This window comes from Triplophysa rosa, unplaced genomic scaffold (assembly GCF_024868665.1).
Source record: "Triplophysa rosa unplaced genomic scaffold, Trosa_1v2 scaffold24_ERROPOS2984339, whole genome shotgun sequence".
In the NCBI taxonomy this organism is placed as follows: domain Eukaryota; kingdom Metazoa; phylum Chordata; class Actinopteri; order Cypriniformes; family Nemacheilidae; genus Triplophysa; species Triplophysa rosa.
Genome location: NW_026634268.1, coordinates 31,895 through 56,577, shown reverse-complemented (window position 1 = coordinate 56,577; position 24,683 = coordinate 31,895). Strand labels below are relative to the sequence as shown.

Genomic DNA, 24,683 nt, shown 5'->3' with positions numbered 1-24,683 from the left:
GATTGTGTTACAGGATCCTGTGCTCACTCAAGGTTTGTCCTGTTTGAGGTCCGTCATTGGGAATCTTAAAAACACTTACAGCACTGCGCTGCTTGCCTACACTTTCAGTCTGGCGAGAGACACGGACACCCGACAGCAGCTTTTAAAAGAGCTCGACACTGTTGCCATTTCAGATGGTAAAGACATTTACTTTGTTCTGGTAAAACATGTTTCTAACACATCTAACATCTGATAGTTGTCTCCTCATGTGTCTTTTGGTGTATGTGTGTATGTGTGTTGTAAAGGAGGTCTCCTGCACTGGACTCAGATGGGATCTAGTGATGATTCTGGTTCTCTGGCAGTGGAGATCAGCTCATATGTTCTGTTAGCGGTTCTCACAACAGATTCAGTCACTACAGCTGATCTGGGATATGCTAACAGGATTGTCAGCTGGCTCGTGAAGCAGCAGAACGCCTATGGAGGATTCTCCTCTACACAGGTGAACACACTATAGTTTGTTTTACACACAGAATGTATTTTCATGTTGTAATGATGATGTTGTGATGTCATCAGGACACAGTTGTGGCTCTTCAGGCTTTGTCTCTGTACGCCACCAAAGTGTTCAGCTCTGATGGTTCCAGCACAGTGACGGTTCAGTCAGCAGGAGACTCTCACAGCTTTGATGTGAATCTGGACAACAAGTTGCTGTATCAGGAGAAGAAACTGAAGAACGTTCCAGGCAAATACAGTATTGAAGTGAAGGGATCAACCTGTGTGTCTGTGCAGGTCAGAACATCCTTCTTGTCACTTTAATTGGAGCTCCAAATGACTTTTGGCTGTTTGTTATCGTTAAGTTGTGTAATAGCCTATGTAGCTCTTCCTTCTGTAAAATACGTTGTGTTTTTTATGTTGACTGATATTTCACTTCACTCATATAGATGGCTCTGTTCTACAACATTCCCACCCCTACCGAAGCTAAGACATTGAGCATTGAAGCTAAAACTGATGGAGACTGCAAACAATTTTTTGGACAAAATTTAGTTTTAACTTTCACTGTGAAGTAAGAACTGATTTTAGGATATTCCCCCTGAAACATGAGACTACAAAATGAGCTTAAATATATATTTTGATGTCAAATTTACCTGTTTGATTTGAATTTTTTGCAGATATAATGGTCCACAGGAAAATACTAACATGGTCATTGTGGATATTAAACTCTTATCAGGATTCACAGCTGATACGTCATTGGTGCGTGTAAAGGAATCACAAATTTGTTAAAGGTTCTGATGTATAATTTTTATAGTAAAGAACAGTATTGTAATAAGTTAAAAGGCATGTCTTAAAAAAAATAAAAATAACTTTAATAATGAAAATAATTCCTTCCCTAAAGCTTGGCACACCTCAGATGTTTGTACCTTTTGTGGAGCGGGTGGATTCTAAAGATGATCATGTCATTGTGTATTTTAAGGAGGTGAGACAGTTTTCACCTTTCTCATCTTTTGAGCTGTTTCCAATTTATCCAAATAAAATATTATAATAATGTATGATTCATAAATTTTCCATTAGCATTTTATCTGCAATGCCCATGAATGAGAAGTTTGTGTTCTTCTGTTCACGTTCCTGCAGGTTCCCAAAAATCTTCCTATGAATTATCAGATACAATTAAAGCAGGTTCTTCCAGTGAAGAACCTCAAGCCAGCTGTCATTAAAATCTATGATTACTACCAAAAAAGTAAGACTTGATATGCCAGTTTTGTATTAAACGTGACGCAAACTGTTTACTGCATTTATATCAAATATATTATCAGTAAATCCTCAGTAAATTGTAGTCTGTGCATTGCTTGCCAACACACAACTGTTGGTCTTACTTTGGCTTTATTTAAAAGTGTACTACACTAGTATTTACACACAATTTATTGTGTATAGAACTGTGATTATCTGTGATTATGTACAACAGCTCATTTCTGAGTGATAACATTTCTTTATTTTCTTCAGGTGATCAGTCAGAGACCGAGTACTCCTTCCCCTGTGAATAAACTTCAGTACTGCAGCTTAAATAAAGTTCAAATGAATACACAAATGTTTTAATGTTATTTTATGTGTTCAGTTATTTTGTTCTTTAATCCAGGCAAATAAAAATTGATTTGCTACTTCCTGAAAGTGTTAAAAGGTTGTTATTTTTTTGCTCTTGCATGTCACACAAGCAGGACACTTTATTATACACCATTAGATGAGCATTGAGCCCACGGTTTAGAATACTTTTGAGAAAAGAGACTTGTGAAAATACATACTGTATATTGATATATTTCATATAAATAGACTGATTTTATACTTACACAGTGCATCTACTGTATGTTACTGTATATGCTAATGTAAAACAAACAAAAACATCTAAGGCTTTTTAAAACAGACTAGGAGTATGTCAGCACATGTGATGCTGGTTGAGTTTGGATGATGATGGAATAATGTCAAGCTCTATCCCATTCTGTTTTCTTTACAATGTTTTTTGTTATAGTCAGCACTCATTACTGCACATACAAATTCAGGGTCACGTGCCATGTTGGGGCCCGTTTCAGAAATGAGGTTTAGTGAAAACTCTTTGAGTATATTAACCCTGAAATTAGGGAAAATCTGGGTTTTCCGTTTCAGAATGTGAGGTATGTCAAACCCGAGAAAGCGGGATAATTCAAACCCGTTTCTGAAAGAGAGGTTACTTATATACTCAGAGTCAGTAAGCATAGTAACTTACTATGTGAACCTAACCTGGTCGGGAGCAGGTTTTCTTTGGTAAACCCAGAGTTTCTTTTGACCCCTTTTTAAAGTGCAAGTGGTGTAACTCATTCATCAATACAATCATTCATGGCACACATTTTGATCACAAGAGACCATCTCAGTGACTAAATTGTCATTTGTGCTTTTATAGAGGATCCTGTATGTGAAGAGGCTGCATTAATTCATTGGGATGTACTTTGATTTCAGGAGAGCAATTTAGGACCCGAGTGGAATTTTGTCATTTTCCCTGTGCAATTTTATTAAAACTACCGTTTTTCTTTACAGTGAATTAGATATATCAAAACATATCTCATCCATCCTTACATCAATAACATCAGCTGGCTGTGTATTACATTAGAGCATATTCTTTCCCTTACATGTTCTAATGGTAGTTATCTATGGAGGATAAGAAATGACTTAATAAAGTGTTTAAATAAAGTGCATGGATAAAGAAATTAATAAATACAGACATAAATGCAGAAATGAAGCGATAAAGGTAATAAACAATACAATGTTTTTTGTTATAGTCAGCACTCATTACTGCACATACAAATTCAGGGTCACGTGCCATGTTGGGGCCCGTTTCAGAAATGAGGTTTAGTGAAAACTCTTTGAGTATATTAACCCTGAAATTAGGGAAAATCTGGGTTTTCCGTTTCAGAATGTGAGGTATGTCAAACCCGAGAAAGCGGGATAATTCAAACCCGTTTCTGAAAGAGAGGTTACTTATATACTCAGAGTCAGTAAGCATAGTAACTTACTATGTGAACCTAACCTGGTCGGGAGCAGGTTTTCTTTGGTAAACCCAGAGTTTCTTTTGACCCCTTTTTAAAGTGCAAGTGGTGTAACTCATTCATCAATACAATCATTCATGGCACACATTTTGATCACAAGAGACCATCTCAGTGACTAAATTGTCATTTGTGCTTTTATAGAGGATCCTGTATGTGAAGAGGCTGCATTAATTCATTGGGATGTACTTTGATTTCAGGAGAGCAATTTAGGACCCGAGTGGAATTTTGTCATTTTCCCTGTGCAATTTTATTAAAACTACCGTTTTTCTTTACAGTGAATTAGATATATCAAAACATATCTCATCCATCCTTACATCAATAACATCAGCTGGCTGTGTATTACATTAGAGCATATTCTTTCCCTTACATGTTCTAATGGTAGTTATCTATGGAGGATAAGAAATGACTTAATAAAGTGTTTAAATAAAGTGCATGGATAAAGAAATTAATAAATACAGACATAAATGCAGAAATGAAGCGATAAAGGTAATAAACAATTACCCCAATCTGTTCCGAGCAGGGTTTGAACCAGTGGTCAGTCTGACTTTGACACAGAAGTCTGCCACCCTGACATGTGTCCTATACGCCATGACGTCACACTCATCACTAGAGCTCTGATGGGGAGTGAGAACATGAGATTTTTTATTACTTCTCTTTTATTTCTGTTATTTTATTCATTTATTTATTAATTATTAGCAGAAAGTGTGCCTCGCTCTCAAGCGCTTTCTGCCGCCATGTTGCGTTTTTTGGTGCCGTTGCCATGGTGAATTGTAATATCGGAGCTCCATTGATGATGGCTTTTTATAGTCGTAGTGCACGCGCTTAACCCAGGGTAAGCCTACCCAGAGTAAATAGAACTAACTCAAATCAGCTGTTCTGAAACCAAAAACTCAAAGTTTCTCATTTCTAAGTAAACCTGTCAAGGTATGAGTGAGAAGAACCCAAATGCAGGCAGCCGGTGGTGAAGGTAAAATAACAATGACACGGGGAATATATAACAGACTAGGCTGGAACAATAAACTACTAACTAGACTAACAAACACTGACATAAACTGACATATACTAGACAATTACTCACGGATGGAACAATGACAAGATCAGGCTAGGAATCAAGACGAACAGGCGTGAATACAATACAATGAACGAACACAGGACAATGAACATGAGGGCATTATATAGGGTAACTAACAAAGGAAGATAACAAGGGGCAGGTGAGGAACATGAGACACGGCAGGAAGGCTATACAGGGAACGAGAGGGGCGGGGCCAATGACAAGACAAGTCATGACAAAGCCTTTGATTTTGTGTGGAGAGGACGCATATTATGTAAATAATGACGATAATCTATTCCTCTCCACACAAAATCAAAGGCTTTGTCATGACTCTGCCACAAGACCAAGAAAACCATGACAAGATAAGGCAGAGTCATGACAGAAGCCCCCCCTTTAATGAGCACCTCCAGGTGCTCACCAAGGGGTAGACTGACGTGACAAGACAGACTGGGTGACAGAACACACAAAGAAAAAGATCCAAACACACATAGAAAACATAACTAAGGGCAAACATGACACAATGACCACCGGATTGGGTGCCAAAGGCTTTGTCATGACTCTGCCACAAGACCAAGAAAACCATGACAAGATAAGGCAGAGTAATGACAAAACCAACTCTGAGATCAAGGTTTAACCTAGAGTTGGTTGAACCTCCTTATTGAAACGGGCCCCAGGAGAAGGATTGGGCACCACTGGTCTAATTAAACCCCTTGTTTTCATTAATTCTTGGCGAAGTCTTGTTTAGTGTTACATGTATTTCTGAGTATTGTTGCCTGTTGGATTATCGTGTAATACCTTGGATTGTATTTTTTTTATCTTTTGAACCTCTGCTGCCTGCCCCAACCATTGCCTGTGATTTCATCCATGAATGTTTGCTGTCTGCCCTGATCTTTGCCTGTTTCTGGAACTCCGTCTATTAAGGCTGCATTTACAGTGACGGAAATAAGTATTTGATCCCCTGCTGATTTTATAAATTTACCTGCTTACAAAGAAATTAAGGGTCTATCATTTTTATGGTGGGTTTATTTTAACTGATAGAGACAGAATATAAAATAATCAGGGAAAAAATGTTATATAAAGGTTATAAATTGATTTGCATTTCAGTCAGTGAAATAAGTATTTGATCCCTGAGCAAAACATAACTTTGTACTTGGTGGAGAAACCCTTGTTGGCAAGCACAGAGGTAAAACATTTCTGATAGTTGGTCACCAGGTTTGCACATTTGTCAGGATACATTTAGTCCACTCCTCTGTCAATCTTTAAGGTTTCTTGGCTGTCGCTCATCAAATTGGAGTTTTAGTCTCCTTCACAGATGTTCTATAGGACTAGGGTCTAGAGAGACTGGCTAGGACATTTAATGTGCTTCTCCTTAAACCACTCTTTGGTTGTCTTGGCAATATGTTTTGGGTCTTTGTCATGTTAAAGGCACATCCACGACCCATCTTCAGTGATCTAGTTAAGGGGAGGAGGTTCTCGTCCAAGATTTTACGGTACACTGGCCCGTCCTTCAGCCCCTCAATGCGGTGAAGTCATCCTGTATACCTGTAGCAGAGAAAAAGCCCTAAAGCAGAATGTTTCCAACACTGTTCTTCTCTGTAGGGATGGTGTTCTTGGGGTCATAGTCAGCATTTCTCTCCTTCCAAACACAGGAGTCAATTTTGGTCTCACAGCAGTGCCAGCACTTTCGCCAAAGCCTTTTCTGAATCATCTTGATGTTCATTGTCAAACTTCAGACGAGCCAGGCGGGCCTTCTTGTGCAGGAGGACCTTGTGTGTGCTTCAGGATTTCAATCTATTGTGGCATAGCGTGTTACCAATGGTTTGCTTGCTAACTGTGGTCCCAACTGTCTTGAAATCATTAACAGGCTTTTTCTGTGTAGTTCTGGGCTGATCTTTAACCTTTCTCATGATCATCTTTACTCCATTGGGGAGATCTTGCAGGGAGCTCCAGAACAAGGGCATTTGATAGTTATTTTGTATTTCTTCTATTTCCAAATAATCGCACCAACAGTTGTCTCCTTCTCACCAAGCTTCTGTCTGTAGCCTATTCAAGGTTTGTGCAGGACTACAATCTTGTCCCTGACATCCTTTGAAACCTATTTGGTCCTATGGTGGTGGAGAGGTTGAATGGAAGATACAGATTCTGTTGGCAGGCATCTTTTATATACATAACAAGCTGATTTAGGAGTACTTTCTTAAAGTGACAGGACTAATCTGTGGTCCATATAGGCACATAACCAATCTGTGGAGCCAGAATTCTTGCTAGTTGGTATGAGATGAAATTCTTATTTCACTGACTGAAATGCAAATCAATTTATAACCTTTATATAACATTTTTCTCCTGATTGTTTTTATATTCTGTCTCTATCAGTTAAAATAAACCTACCATAAAAATTATAGACCCTTCATTTCTTTGTAAGCAGGCAAACTTACAAAATCAGCAGGGGATCAAATACTTATTTCCCTCACTGTAGATCCACAACCCTTCATGTCTCGGAAGCAATTCATAACACATGCACAAACACAACCACATAGAGACCTCACATTGAATTAAATAAAGTTTTAATTGAATGCAAACTAGTGTGACTCTTTATTTGGCCAGGAAACAGTCTAAATAATGTCTAAAATTAGTCTGCAGTTGACGTTATAAGACGTTGGAAATAAGTCCACAATGACCACATTTGAACTTTCTATAGACGTCCTATGGACGTCAATATTGGACGTCCAGAAGACGTCAGAAAAAGACGTCATAAAAACTTTCATTCTGGCTCCTCAGGGGATGTCTTTTCAATGTCTTTGTCAGATGTCGTTTCGACATACTTTTGCTCAGTGGGAAGCATTAATTATGCAGCCAATTAAATGCTGCCTCTCTTTACTATACTGTATATATCTGTTGGTTATGCATCCTGGGGGGTATTCCAGAAAGCTGACTCAAACTGAGTAGGTGTAGATTGACCTTCAGTTGGACTGTTTATTTAAAGAGCAAAGAGGGTCATGGGCCTCAGTGTTTCTGCTGAGGGTGGGTTGTTTAGACAATTGAATGTGTATGTAATGTTAATGTTTGATTTATTCTTTTATAATTTTATTTTTTATATTCATAAAAATATACTTAAAGGATCTATATTCACGAAAACATATGTATTGCACTATATTGAGTTGAACCTGAATGTAACAATATCTACAGCAGAGGTAGATAAGCTATGCATTATTTAATTTTATTGCAGCAATAATAACTATTATTGGTAAATTTTGCTATAGTAATAGTAACAGATTAAATTACTTTTAATACTAATATTTTGCTGTGTACAAGAGTAACATTTGAAAGTTTTAGCCAAATGTTTGGGCATTAACAGACTTAATTAACACAAGTCTTCATACTGAATTGATTGTATGGATGAATCATTAATCAGATTGTCAATACAAATGTTTTTGAAGGACCTCCTTTAACATGTGAAACTCTTTAAAAGACACAGTGCATGAGCTGCACGACCAGTCATCATCATGGCTCCTAATGCTGGTTGTTTTTGGAAAGGTCTCCTGCTGTTCTCCCTCCTGTCCATCTCTGTGAATGGACACACATCAGGGCCGTAAGTCACTTTTGATTATTGTCGTAATTTTTTTTAATTCAAAGGTTATTCTGATTCTTTTTGTATACACAACATAAGACAAATTTCAGCATATTTAATATTGTTTTATCACTTTAAATGTGTGCAGACACTCAAGATGCACATGACAGAATTCTGTATTATTATTGTCATTTGTCAACAGATCTTTCATGGTGACATTTCCAGCTGTGATCCAGTCTGGATCTGAAGCCAAACTGTGTGCAAGTCTCCTGAAGCCCAATGAAAGTCTCATAATGAACGTTTATGTAGTGAATGATTTGGAGAACACATTACTGCTGCAGGAGAAAACCGACCAAGAGTTTCACCGATGCTTTAACTTCCAGGTCTGTGCATGATGATAAAACAGATCTAAATATGTCTGCTGCTTTATCGACTTATTTCATTGTTGTAAATAGAGTGTGTTTGGATGAGCAATGAGTTTTATTTCTTATCAGGCTCCACTAGTAGTAGGAGACTCAGTCCAGAAAATAAAGGTGGAAGTTAAGGGGGAGTCTTTCCAAATGACTGAAGAGAGAAAAGTGATGTTTAGACACTACAATCCTCTGACCTTTATTCAGACTGATAAACCCATCTATAATCCAGGACAAACAGGTAATATTTTGCAAGATAATGGCACAGGCTCTGTTCTTTGGACTATTGCCACAGCTTTGGGAGAGTGTTCTCACATCCAAACATTTCTTCAGCCTATGTAAATATATACATGCTGTAAATGAATCATTTGAAATCTTTGTAAAGGTTTAATGGTTCAACAGAAATCGAAAACAGTCCATAATGTTTTTACATAATCATTTCTGTTTTTACAGTACATTTCAGAGTTGTTACCATGGATAAAAATTTCATACCCCTTGAACTACAGGTCTGCCATTTTTTCTTGTACTTGTTTCTTCAAGTTGTAAAGCATCTTAATTTAATATTTCCGTTTTATGCTTCTCACAGATGAATTTTCAAGACTTTCATGAGAAAAATTTTTGTGCAATACTTTTTAAGCATGTTATTTATAAATGGTTTTGTAACTGTTTGCTCTTTCATTTACAGTACAGTACAGTGGTGCTTGAGGTAAGAACACAAAATCTCCTGTACAGTCAGATGAACCCAGACAAATATAGACAACGCATTTAGCACTTTGGTCTGTTGCTGTGATGTTTTGTATATTTGTATTTGCTGCTACAAATAAATGGAAAAGGTGTTGTTTTTCTGGCTAAAATGGACAATAACATAGAATTCTCTGCCAATATTTATGGTTTGCAATGAATACATTTTTTAAGTCCAACTTTTGAAATTCGAAGTAACTGGAGACATTTACTCCTTTCATGTTTACAAAGACACTCTTTCCTTCCTCAGCAACCAATGCAGTATTCCTTTTAAAAACATAAAATTGGGACAAGGGCTTGTCTACCCCTCAACGTTGTGTCGACAGAATGGGGTTTGACTTGAGAACCTATCATCTCTGACTGACTTTGAAAAGGCCAATGAAATTGGCGAATGAAATTTGCATGCTGGTCTCCGTCCCGGATATTCGTGTATAAAGGGAAGACGGCGTGTTGCATTCATTCACCTTTTGTTCTTCAGACCCTTCGCATCTCTATGCTGATCCTCTCGCAGAACTGCTGGCATCTTACGATGTGGTGCAGTGGACTGTCCCTGTTTTTGCGACTTCCCCTGGGTGTCTCGGCAGTACCAGAGGTGTTCTAAAAGAGCAAATTTCTTCAGCGTGGCATGTCCCACTGTTCTCTTGGATGCAACCCCCTCATCGAGGAGGGGGACGGACACGACGTCCGCCTCAAGTGTTTGGGTATCCGGTACGCTGAAGCAGCGTTTGTGGATACGTCCTGCCCGCACTGTGGGCGGATGATGATCCAGACGTTGCGGTCACTTCGTCTGCTTCCCGTCCCATGACAGCAGCGGCTTCCGCCCTACCATCCGCTACGGCGAGGGTGATATGGGGATTGCCGTGAGCACCAATCCGTCACCCTTACTTCCCTCGACGGTGGGGCAACTAGGGGCTACGTCGACATGCCCCAGGTGGAACGTGCCGTCGCGGTGCATTTATGCACCAATTGACTGAGGTCGCCACCCTTCTGGTGAAATTCTCAATCTGCGTACCCTGAACAGTCACCTACACAAGCTGCCATTCAGGATGCTGACGCAGAAACGCATCCTGACGTCTATCAGATGTAGGGCTGTAGTCAAGTCCACCATTGTCGAGTCCAAGACCAGGACTAGTCGAGACCGAGTCAAATCCGAGTCCAAAGAGGTTCGAGTCCAAGTCAAGTCCAAGTCCAGAGAGGTTCGAGTCCAAGTCAAGACCGAGTCCAATTGACACAGTCAAGACAGAGACAGAAAAATCATGACTACAAGACCACATACTTAACTATTGATAATTTATGTGATGCAAGAGACAGCATATCTTCTATTCTAAGATAATCATTTTCATTATTGTTTGTATGATCAAAAAGCAGATAAAATAAGGTCATTTTATTTTTACTATATAGGTATAGCACTAAAGTCACAAAGCCGAAGTGTAACTGTTTATTACTTTTTTAAGGAACTTTTTTATCAGCCCTCCTAACAGCAAGGTTGTGCAGCAATGAACACTTTTGTGCGTGTGTGTGTATGTATGTGTGTGTGCGTGCGTGTGCACGCCTGCCCGTGCACGTGCGTGTTCGATAGAGGAGCCGCTAGAAAGAGCAAAGGCTCCACGGCTCGTTTATAAGCACGTTTATAAGCACGTCGGTGCCCATCCTTAAATAACATGTTCATCACAATGACAATAAAAATACGATCAATCTTATCTTCAAGCCTGGCAAACTGGCGTGAGTGATAATGAGTATCAGCTGTACGCGCACCGGTCCCGCATGCCTCACGGGGAGCTAGGGAGCATAAGAGGACGAGCGACGGGACTGCCGACGAGAGAGGACCGGGCCCGGAAGTGTTAAGTTTTGTTTATGTTCGTGTGGCCGGCAGTCGTCCGTGAGGGGCTGCCGGCCTTTTTACTTCTGTATTATTGTTTGTTTATTTTTGAATTAAAGTTTTATGAATGTTCGCCGGTTCCCGCCTCCTTCCTTCCCTACATTGAACTGTGTTACATTCGCGTTTAGCGTCTCCCGTAAACACTTAATATTATCCACAAATTAATTCAGTTGTTCACTTTCTGGCGTGCATGACAGTCCCGTGGACTTGAACCAATATACCAGAGTTATTTAGTTACAACAACAGCACACACTAAACTGAACTGCTGTGTGAAAAGAGAACTTATGAGCAGGCGCAGCTCTCGTTCTAGAGTCGAGAGTCGGCAACAGTTTTCGGATCATTAGTTTTCGGATCACAAGAATAGTGCTCTATCAATGTTTTGCTTTGAAGGAGAAAATAAAACATATATCGCTGGACTCGGATGAGACCGACTAGAACATTTGCGAGACCAATGACCAAGTCCGAGACAAGTCCGAGTTCAAATACCAACGAGTCCAAGACAAGTCCGAGACCATTAAAAAACGTCTCGAGTCCGGACTCGAGTACTACAGCACTAATCAGATGTCAGGACTGGTTCATGGCGATCGACCTGAAGGACGCGTACTTTCATGTCTCGATTCTCCCTCGCCATTGACCGTTCCTACGGTTCGCTTTCGAGGGGCGGGCATATCAGTACAGGGTCCTCCCCTTCGGTCTGTCCCTGTCTCCACGAGTCTTCACGAAGGTCGTGGAAGCCACCCTCGCTCCCCTCAGGGAGAAAGGAGTGCGTATACTCAACTATCTCGACGACTGGCTCATCTTGGAACACTCGCAAGATCTGTTGTGTACACACAGGGACCTGGTGCCTCGGCACCTAGATCGTTTGGGCTTACAGGTCAACCGGGAAAAGAGCAAGCTCTCCCCCATACAGAGCATCTTTTTTCTCAGTATGGAACTCGATTCTGTCTGCATGACAGCGTGGCTTACCACCGAGCGCGCACAGTCAGTGCTGAACTGCTTGAACCTCTTCAAGCGGTGGAGCGGTTTGCTCCTGGAACACATGGCATCCTCGGCGGGGGTGATCCCCCTCGGGTTGATGCACATGAGACCGCTCCAGCACTGGCTACAGAGTCGGGTTACCTGGAGAGCGTGGCACACCGGCAGCAGGCGTATTGTCATCACACCTCTCTGCCGACACACCCTAACCCCTTGGTCTACGATGACCTTCTTGCGGACAGGGGTCCCTCTTGGGCAGGTTTACAGGCATGTCGTGGTGACGACAGATGCCTCCCTGCAGGGTTGGGCTGCTGTGTGCAACAGGCACGCAGTGTCAGGTCAATGGATGGGCCCCCGCCTGCGTTGGCACATCAACTGCCTGGGTTTGTTGGCTACCCCCTCCGGTGGTTGTGACGATCACTCAGGCTAGGGCCCCTGCCACTAGGTGGCTGTACACCTTTAAGTGGGGCCTCTTCTTGTCCTGGTGCTCTTCTCGAAGAGAAGGCCCGCGGAGTTGCTCGATCGGGAGCGTGTTGTCCTTCCTGCAAGAGAGACTCAAGAGCAATCTCTCCCCTTCCACACTGAAAGTGTATGTAGCCGCCATTGCCGCTCATCATGAACCAGTCAATGGAAAGTCTCTGGGACAGCACGACCTGATCATTAGGTTCCTAAGGGGCGCGAGAAGGCTAAATCCGCCTCGTCCGTGCTCCGTACCCTCTTGGGACCTCGATGTGGTCCTGGTGGGCCTTCAGAGGCCCCCTTTCGAGCCCCTGAGAGACGCCGCTCTTTCTCATCTCATGATGAAGACGGCTCTTTTGGTGTCGCCGCCTCCATCAATTAGGGTAGGGGACCTATAAGCATTTTCCATGTCCACTGATTGCCTAGAGTTCAGGCCTGGAGACTCTCACGTTATCCTGAGACCCCGGCCCGGCACGTGCCCAAAGTTCCCACCACTCCCTTTTGGGACCAGGTGGTGAACTTGCAGGCGCTCCCCACCGGGGAGGAAGAACCAACCCCATCCGTGTTGTGCCCAGTACGCGCGCTGTGCCTCTGCTTGGACAGCAATCAGAGCTTTAGGAGCTCTGAGCAACTCTTTGTCTGCTTTCGAGGTCAGCAAAAGGGGAGGGCTGTCTCCAAACAGAGACTGGTGCACTGGATCGTGGAAATAGCGCTTCTCCAGTGGCCCTTACGGTGCTGGGCGGCTTCTCGCCGTTAGAGAAAGTAGGCCTCCGCCCGTGACGGCCGGTGGCAGGGGCTCTCACCTTTTTCAAGCTCTGGGACCCCCTACCTCTCCAGTGGATGGTTACAATTTTGCCCAGGCCAGTCAGCGTCGCTTCGCTAGAGATTGTGACGCGAATGCAGCACGCCGGGGCGGAGACTGGCATGCAAATTTCATTCGCCAATTTCATTGGCCTTTTCAAAGTCAGTCAGAGATGATAGGTTCTCAAGTCAAACCCCATTCTGTCGACACAACGTCTCATTCCCTCCATCAGGGAACAAAGGTTACAGACGTAACCGAGACGATTTCTTGATATTGAAGATTTATGCAGTTTTTGATATCTGCACTTTAAAATAAAGGTGCTTAAAAGGTTTTTCACAGAAATGCCATAGAAGAACCATTTAGATTCTACAAAGAACCGTTCAGTATAAGGTTCTTTAAAGAACCATCTCTTTCTTACCTTTTTATAGTCTGATGAACCTTTCTTCAGCACAAAGAACCTTTTGCGAAACATAAAGTTTCTTCATGGAACCATTTAGACAAAAAAAGCTTCTTCTATGGCATCGTGATGCACCTTTATTTTTAAGAGTGTGCATTGTGTATTTAACAGGACAGTCAGAGGAACAGAATCGGTCAATGGACAAATATTTCCTCAACACGCTGGATATTACAGCGTTCTTATGATTTAAATCCAGAAGCTCGTGAAGGCACATACACACTGAAGGCTTACATTGGTGAAAGAGAGACTACATTTTATTTTTCAGTGAAAAAATATGGTAGGTTACAATAACAAACAACTTGCCATGTTTGTTTGAGACAAAAATAATGACTGGTCATAATAATTTCACTCACTTTCCTCTCAGTTTTGCCCAAGTTTGAAGTGACTGTAAAAGCACCAGAGACAGTGAGTGTTGCTGATGAGAAAATGACAATAAGAGTTTGTGGACAGTGAGTAACATGTTTTGTTTCCTGAAATTGTCTGTTGTTAATTGATTTATCAGTTGCTTATATACTTATATTTTTTTACAGGTACACATATGGAAAGCCTGTCGCTGGTAAATCGTGGATAGAAGTGTGTCGACATCCTTCACCTTACATCTACAACAGTAACATCATTTCAGTGTGTTTCAATGACATCACAGAGGTTTGTGAGTTCTCTGTATGCAGTACAAAAAGAAGCATGTCACGTGTATTTCCTTCATCAAGCCAGTGAAGTCACACTTTATATGTTCTGTTTTTGTCATTCATTACCATTAGATGAAAGAAACAGGCTGTGCCGTCCATTCCTTTAATGTATCTGCCTTTACACTAAACAATCAACTACAAAATTCTCTTCATGTTGATGTGAAAGTAACAGAAGAAGGAACAGGTGAGCTGTGACTGAGCAGATGTATGCACATGTTTGCAATATACTGAAAATATTTGTACTATATGAACTGAACAATTATCAATCTGTATTTAACAGGGACCATCATGACAAAATCTGAATCTATACTTCTCACTTATGAAATTGGCAAAGTCGCAATTACTGACCTGCCCACAACGTACAAACATGGATCAGTTATAGACGGAAAAGTAAGCTAAAAATCACTTAGTTAAAAAACATCTTAGTTTAACAGTATAAATATGTACACAAAAATTTACTCCTGTCTGTTTTTCTAATAGATCAAATGTACAGATTTCAAAGAATCACCAGTTCCTAACAAAGACGTGTATCTTTTTGTAAGGGAAAACTGGTCCCCAAAACTGCTGTTCAATCTCACTACAGACAGTGATGGACTGGCTGCTTTCTTACTAAACACATCAACTCTGCCTGAAACAGATATTACTCTGATTGTATGATTCTGTAGTTTGTGTTTATTCAGTTTTATCTTTAATGCATACAGCATTGTTGTAATGTCTTATTCATTCTTGTCCAGGCAAGTGCACATCCAAATTCTTATTATGACTATGGCAAGCCTCACTTCTCTAGGGATGAAAAAATAGTTTTGCCCTTTCGGACGGTCACTCCATATACACCAACATTAAGTGAACTGACTATAGAACATCATAATGAACCTTTAAAGTGTGATTCTGAGTTTCCAGTCACCATTAAGTATTATTTCATTGGTGAATCTATTGATGATTTCAGCACTGACATTGTCTATATGGTGAGTAGAAATATTTCTTTGTGATTTGTTGAACAGTATTGATGGGTTGTGTTCTGGTCAGTTTGTTAACAGTGATGTTGTGTTTGTGTGTCAGGTTTTGTCCAGAGGAGTGATAGTTCATCATGGCTATGAGAAGGTTAACGTGCAGACTTCTAATGGAGCAGCGAATGGCTCAGTGTCATTCAAACTATCTGTTGGAGCAGATCTGAGTCCAGCTGTACAGATTCTAGCGTACTGTCTGCTGCCCAGTCACAAGGTAGTCGCTGCCAGTAAAACTTTCAACACTGAAAAGTGCTTCAATAACAAGGTTAGTGAAAAATGTTAAACTGCATACATGAAAGTCTGCCGATCAAATCCACATCAAGAATAAAATGATGCATCATATGTTGTACCGCATAACCTTCCTATTGTGCTTACAGGTGTCTGTGCAGTTTTCTCCTGCTTCAGCAGTTCCAGGTGAAGAAAACACTGTACAGGTGTCAGCTCAGCCTGGTTCACTGTGTGCTCTTAGTGCTGTAGATCAAAGTGTCCTCATCATGAAACCAGGAAAACGTCTGAATACAGAAAAGGTGTGAGTTTACATCCGAGATATACAACCAGGGTATTTCAACTTAAGGGGTTTTGGAAAGCTATATATTTTGACTTAATTAACCTAAAAACAATAGGTCTCTCAATTATGAATAAAATAAAAATCGAAAGGTTTAAAGCAATCTTTTAATAATTAAAAGCATGTCTGTTGTATGACACTTTTAAAGCTCCAATATGAAACTCCAAATGTTTAATCAAAGTTAGAAATATTTTGTTCATGACAGGTCTTCAGTCTGCTGCCTGTGCAGTCAGTATCAGATTATCCTTATCAAATTGAGGACACAGAGTTTAAATGTCTTAAAGTTAGGCCCCGTAGAGCTGCACCAGCAGAAAATGCTTATGAAAGTCTGAAGGTAAGAACTGCCTAACAAATTAAATAATTTAATAAATATGTAATAACTTCATTTAAATGATTAAAAGCGATAAATGTTTTTCTGTCTGACAGAAAGTGGGATTAAAGATGGCAACAAATCGTTTTGTGAGACATCCTCATTGCCTAATCTACCAAGGCATGCAATATCACCAACGCTCTATATTTGGTATGTCTTTTTGAATTTATAGTACGGATTTTGTTTATTTATAACTATAAAATAGTTATACAATTTATTTATTCCAGACAATGTTATTCTAAAGCTGCGTTCCCACCAAACGCGAATGAAGCGTTAATGTTGCGTTCCCACTAAACGCGAATGAAGCATTAAACGCGAGTAATTTACATGTTACGTATGGCGCGATAGGACATCCTGCAGCGCGATTCGCGCGAATGAGGCGGCACGAATGAGGCGATTCACGCGAATTGAGCGTTTCGGGCATTCGACGCGCGTAACGCGTGATTCGCGCGAGTTGAAAAATCTGAATTTTGGCGTATTGAAAATTCGAGCCGCTTTAACCAATCAGGAAATTGCTCTAGTAGAGACGTGATTATAACGTAGCGAGCGGAGGCAGAAATCCGAAACAACAATGGAGAACAAAATCATCGTCGCTGTATGTGAATAGAGTTGTACGATACATCTTCATACTTTTATCGAAACAGGAATAAAAAGGATCTTGCTTGGAAGAAAGTCAGTGAGGAGGTCGGACAATCTGGCAAGTTGTAAAATCGATCTTTACTAAATTTGAGCAATATATATACGAGACTGAAGCCCTGGCAGAATCCCCTACCATGACGTGAATTCGCATCTGTTGTGAAGTGAATTTCACGCACGAATGAAGCGAGTAAACTCAAAATGTTAAAGCGTCCAACTACTTTATTCGCGCAAGTCGCGTTTGGTGGGAACGCTCTGTAAGCCTCTACTCATTTCAATGGAGGATATTATTTAAACAGCCGTTTATGAGCACTGTTTATTCTATCACACATTCAAGCAACGCGTTTATAAATTTACATAATATAACTTGAGTAGCCAATTTTATAAGTTTAAGCTACTATTTTCAATTTCGTCTGGTGATGAGTTACTGTAACTAAAAGTAGCAACCAAAATGTGATGTTACGTGGTCAAGCGACACGAAAATTGTTAATCCAAAATACTAATTCAAATAGTTTCTTTAATTCTAAACAAGACAGGTAAAAAACATAAACAATGATTTTCAGTGAGACCAATGGAAAAATGCATCTTGAAATAAGATCACAGTCATTGTATACTTTTTTATAGTGTATTCAGACATGAATGGCGTGGCATTCTCAAGAGGAATGGGAGGATCACCACTTGCACATGATAACACCCTACCACCACCACCACCTCCTGTGGAGACAGTTCGGACCTTCTTCCCAGAAACATGGATCTGGCAACTCAGTGAAGTAGGGTAGGTAAAAAAATAAAGGTTTGCCTCTAATTGAGTTTGACCCCACGTCTTTTGCAGCGTCTCACATGAGCGCCTCTCTTTTTAAGAGTTAAAGTGTTGTGAGCTTTTGTTTAGAGTTGCTGGTCGGCATGGCAATTTCTGTTATCAAAAGTGTGTCTCCAGACCCTAGCGTTGCGCTTTTTAAAACCTTTCCTGAGCGTTGTGTCTTGCTTTTTTAGGCCGCGATCACACAGAATGCAATTTTTACAGTGAGAGGCACCTTTTTGTCTATTGGCAGTGGGCATGTTGTGTGCTGTTTAGGTACCCCAGATCCCTCATGTTTTGCCCTGTGCACCTGAAGTTAAAAAATCTACTCTTAGCAGAAAAGCGGCTGTTTTTTTCATTGTTTAATCGAGTAAATGGAGAGGCGGGCCTTCTACTGTGGTGGCTGAATTTTACAGTTGCTTGAATGTAAAATGGAAGTGCGGGTTTTTAAACCTGAAAATCATGTCTGCCCCCTAGACGCAAAGACCCGCTCTGAGTGAACGGCCCCTTGCAGTCTAGAGATAACATTAATAGAATAAAGAAGAAATAATCAACAAATTTAAGATTAAGCATGATGGATGTGGTAACAGCTGTCTGACATGGAAATACGTGCATTTACTGTTGGTCAGGGAGTTCAATGCATGTGATATGAATGACTGTAGTATTTCCTGTTGGTATTGAATATTGGTAAGACATTTTACATTATATTTTATTTGAACAATTTCACATCACAGGGACTCAGGATCAACACAGGTTCCTGTGAAGGTTCCTGACACCATCACCACCTGGGAGACGGAGGTCTTCTGTCTGTCCTCTGAAGGTCTGGGTCTGGCTCCTCCTGCTCAGCTGACAGTTTTCCAGCCCTTCTTCCTGGAGCTCTCTCTGCCTTACTCCATCATCCGTGGAGAGATCTTTGAGCTGAAGGCCACCGTCTTCAACTATCTGTCCAAGTGCATCATGGTGAGATTTCTCAATTCATCTTCTGTCACATTTCTGTCATATCAGATCTGAACTAATCCTCCATCTTTCATGGACAGGTTACAGTAACTCCAGCTCCGTCCTCAGACTTCACTCTTAAAGCCTCCTCTGATGATCAGTATTCATCCTGTCTATGTGCTAATGGAAGAAAAACATTTAAATGGATTCTCACTCCTTCTGTTCTTGGTCTGTTTCAGACACATCAATTATTTATATTTCTGTTTATTTCTTTTTCGTAATTCTTCTGATGTGTTTTGTGTATTGCAGGAGTGTTGAATATTACAGTGAGTGCAGAGGCAGAGCAGTCACAGACTGTGTGTGACAATGAGATTGTGAGCGTGCCGGAGAGAGGACGCATTGACATAGTTACTCGAAGTCTCCTTGTACAGGTGAGCTCACCTCCAACAGCTCTCACACACACTTCAACTGACCTGTGGTCATCATGTGACTTATATTAATATATGTTAACATTATTCTTATCTGCTGTAGGCTGAAGGAACTGAAAAGACAGAAACTCACAGCTGGTTACTCTGTCCAAAGGGTTTGTTAACATTACATAAATTTACACATGAGTGTCTTGATATTGCCCTACGGATCATTAACATGTTTTTATCTGTCTGGTTCATAGACAACAGTCTGTCAGAAGAGCTTGATCTGACTCTTCCTAAAGATGTGATAGAGGGATCAGCCAGATCTTCTGTTTCAGTCATTGGTAACATTTACTGTAAATACACAAACAGAAATGAAGAGTTACATTTGTGTCATTGACTCACTACATTCCTCTTGTAGGAGACATATTGGGTCGTGCGCTGCAGAATCTTCATGGATTATTACGGATGCCGTACGGCTGTGGAGAACAAAACATTGCTGTTCTTTCTCCCAATATTTACATTTTACAGTATCTGGAGAACACGGAGCAGCTCACCTCAAACATCAGAGAGAAAGCAACAGGCTTCCTGAAGAGTGGTAAGAAAACACAAATGTATTTTTCTCATGCTTGAACACATCAGAATGTCCTTTAATGAAGAGTCACATTTGTAACTGATTGTCTTACAAACAAACTGTTCATCTCTTCAATCACTGTCAAACTAAACAGGTTATCAGAGACAACTGAACTACAGACATGACAGTGGTGCATACAGCACATTTGGTTATGGGGATGAGAACACATGGTTAATATTTCCTTTTCACTATCTAAACATTATATCAGATAAACAATAAACAAATGGATCAATTTCTTCAATTACACATCTTCAGGTTGACAGCTTTTGTCCTGAGATCTTTTGGCAAAGCACAGAAATACATCTTCATTGATCCACATGTTATTCAGAGTGCAAAGGATTGGTTAATAAGAGGACGGAGTTCAGACGGCTGTTTTATTCAACAGGGAAGTTTGTTCAACAACAGAATGAAGGTGTGTGATTGATTAATATTTAAGTAAAATGTTTAAATTATGAATTTAATACATTATGTTACATTATGATCTGTATCTGTGTTTGTGAAGGGTGGAGTAAATGATAACGTGACCATGACTGCCTACATCACTGCATCACTGCTTGAACTGGAAACTCCAGTGACAGTAAGTTCATCTCCAGAGAACACAGTAGAAACTATTAGAAGAATGACACTGACACACACCTGCTGTTTCTCTGTTTGTGTTACAGGATCCTGTGCTCACTCAAGGTTTGTCCTGTTTGAGGTCCGTCATTGGGAATCTTAAAAACACTTACAGCACTGCGCTGCTTGCCTACACTTTCAGTCTGGCGAGAGACACGGACACCCGACAGCAGCTTTTAAAAGAGCTCGACACTGTTGCCATTTCAGATGGTAAAGGCATTTACTTTGTTCTGGTAAAACATGTTTCTAACACATCTAACATCTGATAGTTGTCTCCTCATGTGTCTTTTGGTGTATGTGTGTATGTGTGTTGTAAAGGAGGTCTCCTGCACTGGACTCAGATGGGATCTAGTGATGATTCTGGTTCTCTGGCAGTGGAGATCAGCTCATATGTTCTGTTAGCGGTTCTCACAACAGATTCAGTCACTACAGCTGATCTGGGATATGCTAACAGGATTGTCAGCTGGCTCGTGAAGCAGCAGAACGCCTATGGAGGATTCTCCTCTACACAGGTGAACACACTATAGTTTGTTTTACACACAGAATGTATTTTCATGTTGTAATGATGATGTTGTGATGTCATCAGGACACAGTTGTGGCTCTTCAGGCTTTGTCTCTGTACGCCACCAAAGTGTTCAGCTCTGATGGTTCCAGCACAGTGACGGTTCAGTCAGCAGGAGACTCTCACAGCTTTGATGTGAATCTGGACAACAAGTTACTGTATCAGGAGAAGAAACTGAACAACGTTCCAGGCAAATACAGTATTGAAGTGAAGGGATCAACCTGTGTGTCTGTGCAGGTCAGAACATCCTCATCCATTTATCTCTGAATAAGCACAAAACCACTTGGCGTGTTTCTGTGTTTTGCTGATTCTTTATTCTTCTCTTACAGATGGCTCTGTTCTACAACATTCCCACCCCCAGTGAGGATAAATCATTGACTGTTGAAGCTACATTTGAGGCTGATTGCAAAAAGTCATACGGACAACAGCATAATTTGAACTTCACTGTGAAGTACGAAAATATGAATGACAAAAAAACTTTAGGCTTTTTTAGGTTTTTCCAAATCCAAAAACAAACACTTCTGAATCTCTAAACACAATAACACAAAATGAGCTTAAAGTGTTTGATCTACAAATGCTTACTGAACACCTAACTTCACAACAACTCCGTAACACAACAGCACATCTCTGTTGTTAAACCTACAGTAAATCACGTACAGAAACCCCATGATAACATCTTGATTTTTTCCCCCTAAATTGTATGTATGTTATTATGTGAGGTGTTTGAGAAATCAACCCTTTTCATTTGAATCTTTTTCAGATATAATGGTCCACAGGAAAATACTAACATGGTCATTGTGGATATTAAACTCTTATCAGGATTCACGGCTGTTACGTCATTGGTGCGTTTCATTGTATAAAGTTATAAATCACATACTGTATGTATTCAAAGTTAAGAAATTTTATAGTAAAGAATAGTAACATAATGTAAGAGACATTTTAACTTTAATAATGAAAATAGCTTCTTCCTCACAGCTTGGCACACCTCAGCTGTTTGTACCTCTTGTGGAGAGGGTCGATTCTAAAGATGATCATGTCATTGTTTATTTGAAGGCGGTGAGACAATGTCCCAGCTTTTGATGTTTTTTATTCATATAATACTAATGCTAACTGATACTATCATAAAAAAGATAATATAATTCATGTTATTTATCTACAAACATTTGATCTAATGCCCATGAATTAGTTTGTGTACTTCTGTTCACGCTCCTGCAGGTTCCAAAAAATATTCCCATGAATTATCAGATACAATTAAAGAAGGTTCTTCCAGTGAAAAATCTCAAGCCAGCTGTCATTAAAGTCTATGATTACTACCAAACAAGTAAGACTTGATATGCCAGTGTTGTATGTTTTAAACGTGCTGCTGTTTAATCACTATGTTCACTGTTTATTCACTATTTATATCAAATATATTCTCAGTAAATTCACATTGAAGTTCTAGTTTGTGCATTGCCAACACACAACTGTTGGTCTTACTTTGGCTTTCTTTGAAAGTCTACTTTACTAGTATTTACACACAATTTCTTGTATACTGTGATTATTTGTGATTATGTTCATTTTTGGCTGATAACATTTCTTCATTTTCCTTAGGTGATCAGTCTGAGAGTGAGTACTCTTTTCCCTGTGAATAAACTTCAGTACTGCAGTTTGGATAAAGTTCTAAATGAATACATACATGTTTTTCATTGTAACCTTATATGTTCAGTTACTTTGCTCTTTATTCTTGGCAATTAAAAAAATAAAGATTTGCTGTTTCATGAAAGGGTTTAAAAAAATTCTTTTTTGCTCTCGTGGCACACGGCCCTATCCAACACTATCTTAATATGCACCATAAGATGAGCAAATTAAAATAAAAACTTGTATATAATGCACAATCTGATGTATATAATCTCAGGTTAATGTCTTTTTCTCTTTGCACAGCAGTGAAATGATTTACAAAAATAAACATCAATTTACAGTAACTCTTACTCAGTTTACTCAAACTGAGTAGGTAGATTGACCTTCAGTTGGACTGTTTATTTAAAAAGCAAAGAGGGTCATTAGCCTCAGCATTTCTTCTGAGGGTGGGTTGTTTAGACTGTGTACATGTTAATGTTTGATTTATTATTTTATTTTTTATATTCATAAAAATATACTTAAAGGGTCTATATTCACGAAAACATATATATTGCACTATATTGAGTTGAACCTGAATGTAACATTATCTACAGTAGAGGTAAATAAAGCTATACACTATTTAATTTTATTGCAAGAATAATAACTATTATTGGTAAATGTTGGTATAGTAATGGTAACAGATTAAATGACTTTAATACTGATATTTTGCTGTGTACAAGAGTAACATTTGAAAGTTTTAGCCAAATGTTCGGGCATTAACAGACTTATTTAACACAAGTCTTCATACTGAAATGATTGTATGGTTGAATCATTAGTTCGATTGTCAATACAAATGTTTTTGAAGGACCTCCTTTTACACAAGAGACCTTATAAAAGACATCATCATCATGGCTGGTTGTTTTTGGAAAGGTCTCCTGCTGTTCTCCCTTCTCTGTGAAAGGACAAAAACCAGGGCCGCAAGTCACTTTTGATCATTGTCGTGATTTTTTTTAATTCAAAAGTTATTCTGAGCTTTTTGTATACACAAAATATTGTGATATTGTGACTAAACAACACTCAAAATACTGAATGTGTTCATAATGAAAACGCGTCTGCACGCGTATGAGAAAGTCTATACATGAGACATTCAGCATAGCCAGCTCACCACCTAGGCAGAGAATTTTCTGCGAGATGTTCCTACAATGTAGCTACTAGTTCTATCGTCTACAGACACCTAATAATCTTAAGAAACACTTAAGCCATTTCTGTCTTTGTGCTCTAATTCGTGTGCATGCGATGTAATGCTTTTATCAGTTCTGTCTGCAGCCTCACATCAACGCACGTACACCTGGCTCCGCCTTCACACGATGACGCTGTATCAGGGAGGGGGTGTGGCCAGCTCGAAATGCATTCTCAAGTCCACATTGAATTTTGCAACACTGGGCGCGCTGTGTAATGAAAATGCAATCCAAAATGTTCAACCCGTGAATGTTAATGCATTTAGGGAAAATAACATTTGAATGATCATTTTGCAACAGTTTTGCTTGGCTAATTTAAACACATACTCAATCCGGGGAATGCATTTTAATTTTAATTTTGCAACTTAAAGAGCGTTAAAATATGCATTTCAAAATACATATTAAAAGTAGTGTAGGAACGGACAAATGTCAATTGTGTTATTGAATTTTCATTTTCATTTTGCACCTAATGTTGCACATATGTTATTTTAAATGTATATTTAAAGACATAAATGCATTGTCATTTTACATACTGCATTGCCATTTTGCAAATTGCATTTCAATTTGATAATTGCTACCAATATGCTTCCATATCCGGGAGGCAGACACACTCTGTCAGTTTAAATCTAGACTAAAGACGCATCTTTTTAATCTTGCATACACTACACTTCCGTAATATAAAGGCTGCACTAGTTAGATCAACCGGAACCAAAAACACAACTGATGTCATCAAAGAGTGCAGAAC

At 39.8% G+C, this 24,683-nt stretch overlaps 1 protein-coding gene across 2 annotated transcripts in view; it reads left to right on the top strand.

Annotated features, from left to right (window-relative positions):
* The window catches only part of LOC130550168 (alpha-2-macroglobulin-like), a 34,830-nt gene extending 11,971 nt beyond the window's left edge, over positions 1-22,859 (top strand). The window contains exons 4-36 of one of the 2 annotated variants that reach the window (XM_057327569.1): positions 8,364-8,544; positions 8,656-8,812; positions 9,025-9,077; positions 9,257-9,277; positions 13,996-14,161; positions 14,249-14,333; positions 14,415-14,529; positions 14,643-14,754; positions 14,851-14,960; positions 15,051-15,221; positions 15,305-15,535; positions 15,630-15,842; positions 15,955-16,104; positions 16,348-16,476; positions 16,569-16,662; positions 17,773-17,923; positions 18,682-18,907; positions 18,985-19,111; positions 19,193-19,314; positions 19,415-19,466; positions 19,554-19,637; positions 19,715-19,891; positions 20,022-20,097; positions 20,183-20,339; positions 20,430-20,504; positions 20,590-20,752; positions 20,861-21,054; positions 21,129-21,341; positions 21,434-21,555; positions 21,865-21,946; positions 22,080-22,160; positions 22,320-22,425; positions 22,695-22,859. In XM_057327569.1, coding sequence (XP_057183552.1) covers positions 8,364-8,544; positions 8,656-8,812; positions 9,025-9,077; positions 9,257-9,277; positions 13,996-14,161; positions 14,249-14,333; positions 14,415-14,529; positions 14,643-14,754; positions 14,851-14,960; positions 15,051-15,221; positions 15,305-15,535; positions 15,630-15,842; positions 15,955-16,104; positions 16,348-16,476; positions 16,569-16,662; positions 17,773-17,923; positions 18,682-18,907; positions 18,985-19,111; positions 19,193-19,314; positions 19,415-19,466; positions 19,554-19,637; positions 19,715-19,891; positions 20,022-20,097; positions 20,183-20,339; positions 20,430-20,504; positions 20,590-20,752; positions 20,861-21,054; positions 21,129-21,341; positions 21,434-21,555; positions 21,865-21,946; positions 22,080-22,160; positions 22,320-22,425; positions 22,695-22,735 — 4,237 coding nt within the window. In that variant the 3' untranslated portion in view covers positions 22,736-22,859. Of the gene's footprint in view, positions 1-13; positions 177-284; positions 479-552; positions 766-917; positions 1,040-1,145; positions 1,228-1,369; positions 1,451-1,605; positions 1,712-1,974; positions 2,140-8,363; positions 8,545-8,655; positions 8,813-9,024; positions 9,078-9,256; positions 9,278-13,995; positions 14,162-14,248; positions 14,334-14,414; positions 14,530-14,642; positions 14,755-14,850; positions 14,961-15,050; positions 15,222-15,304; positions 15,536-15,629; positions 15,843-15,954; positions 16,105-16,347; positions 16,477-16,568; positions 16,663-17,772; positions 17,924-18,681; positions 18,908-18,984; positions 19,112-19,192; positions 19,315-19,414; positions 19,467-19,553; positions 19,638-19,714; positions 19,892-20,021; positions 20,098-20,182; positions 20,340-20,429; positions 20,505-20,589; positions 20,753-20,860; positions 21,055-21,128; positions 21,342-21,433; positions 21,556-21,864; positions 21,947-22,079; positions 22,161-22,319; positions 22,426-22,694 lie in introns of those variants that run through there. The other variant, XM_057327568.1, reaches the window with a different exon arrangement.
* The last annotated feature ends 1,824 nt before the right edge of the window (positions 22,860-24,683 follow it).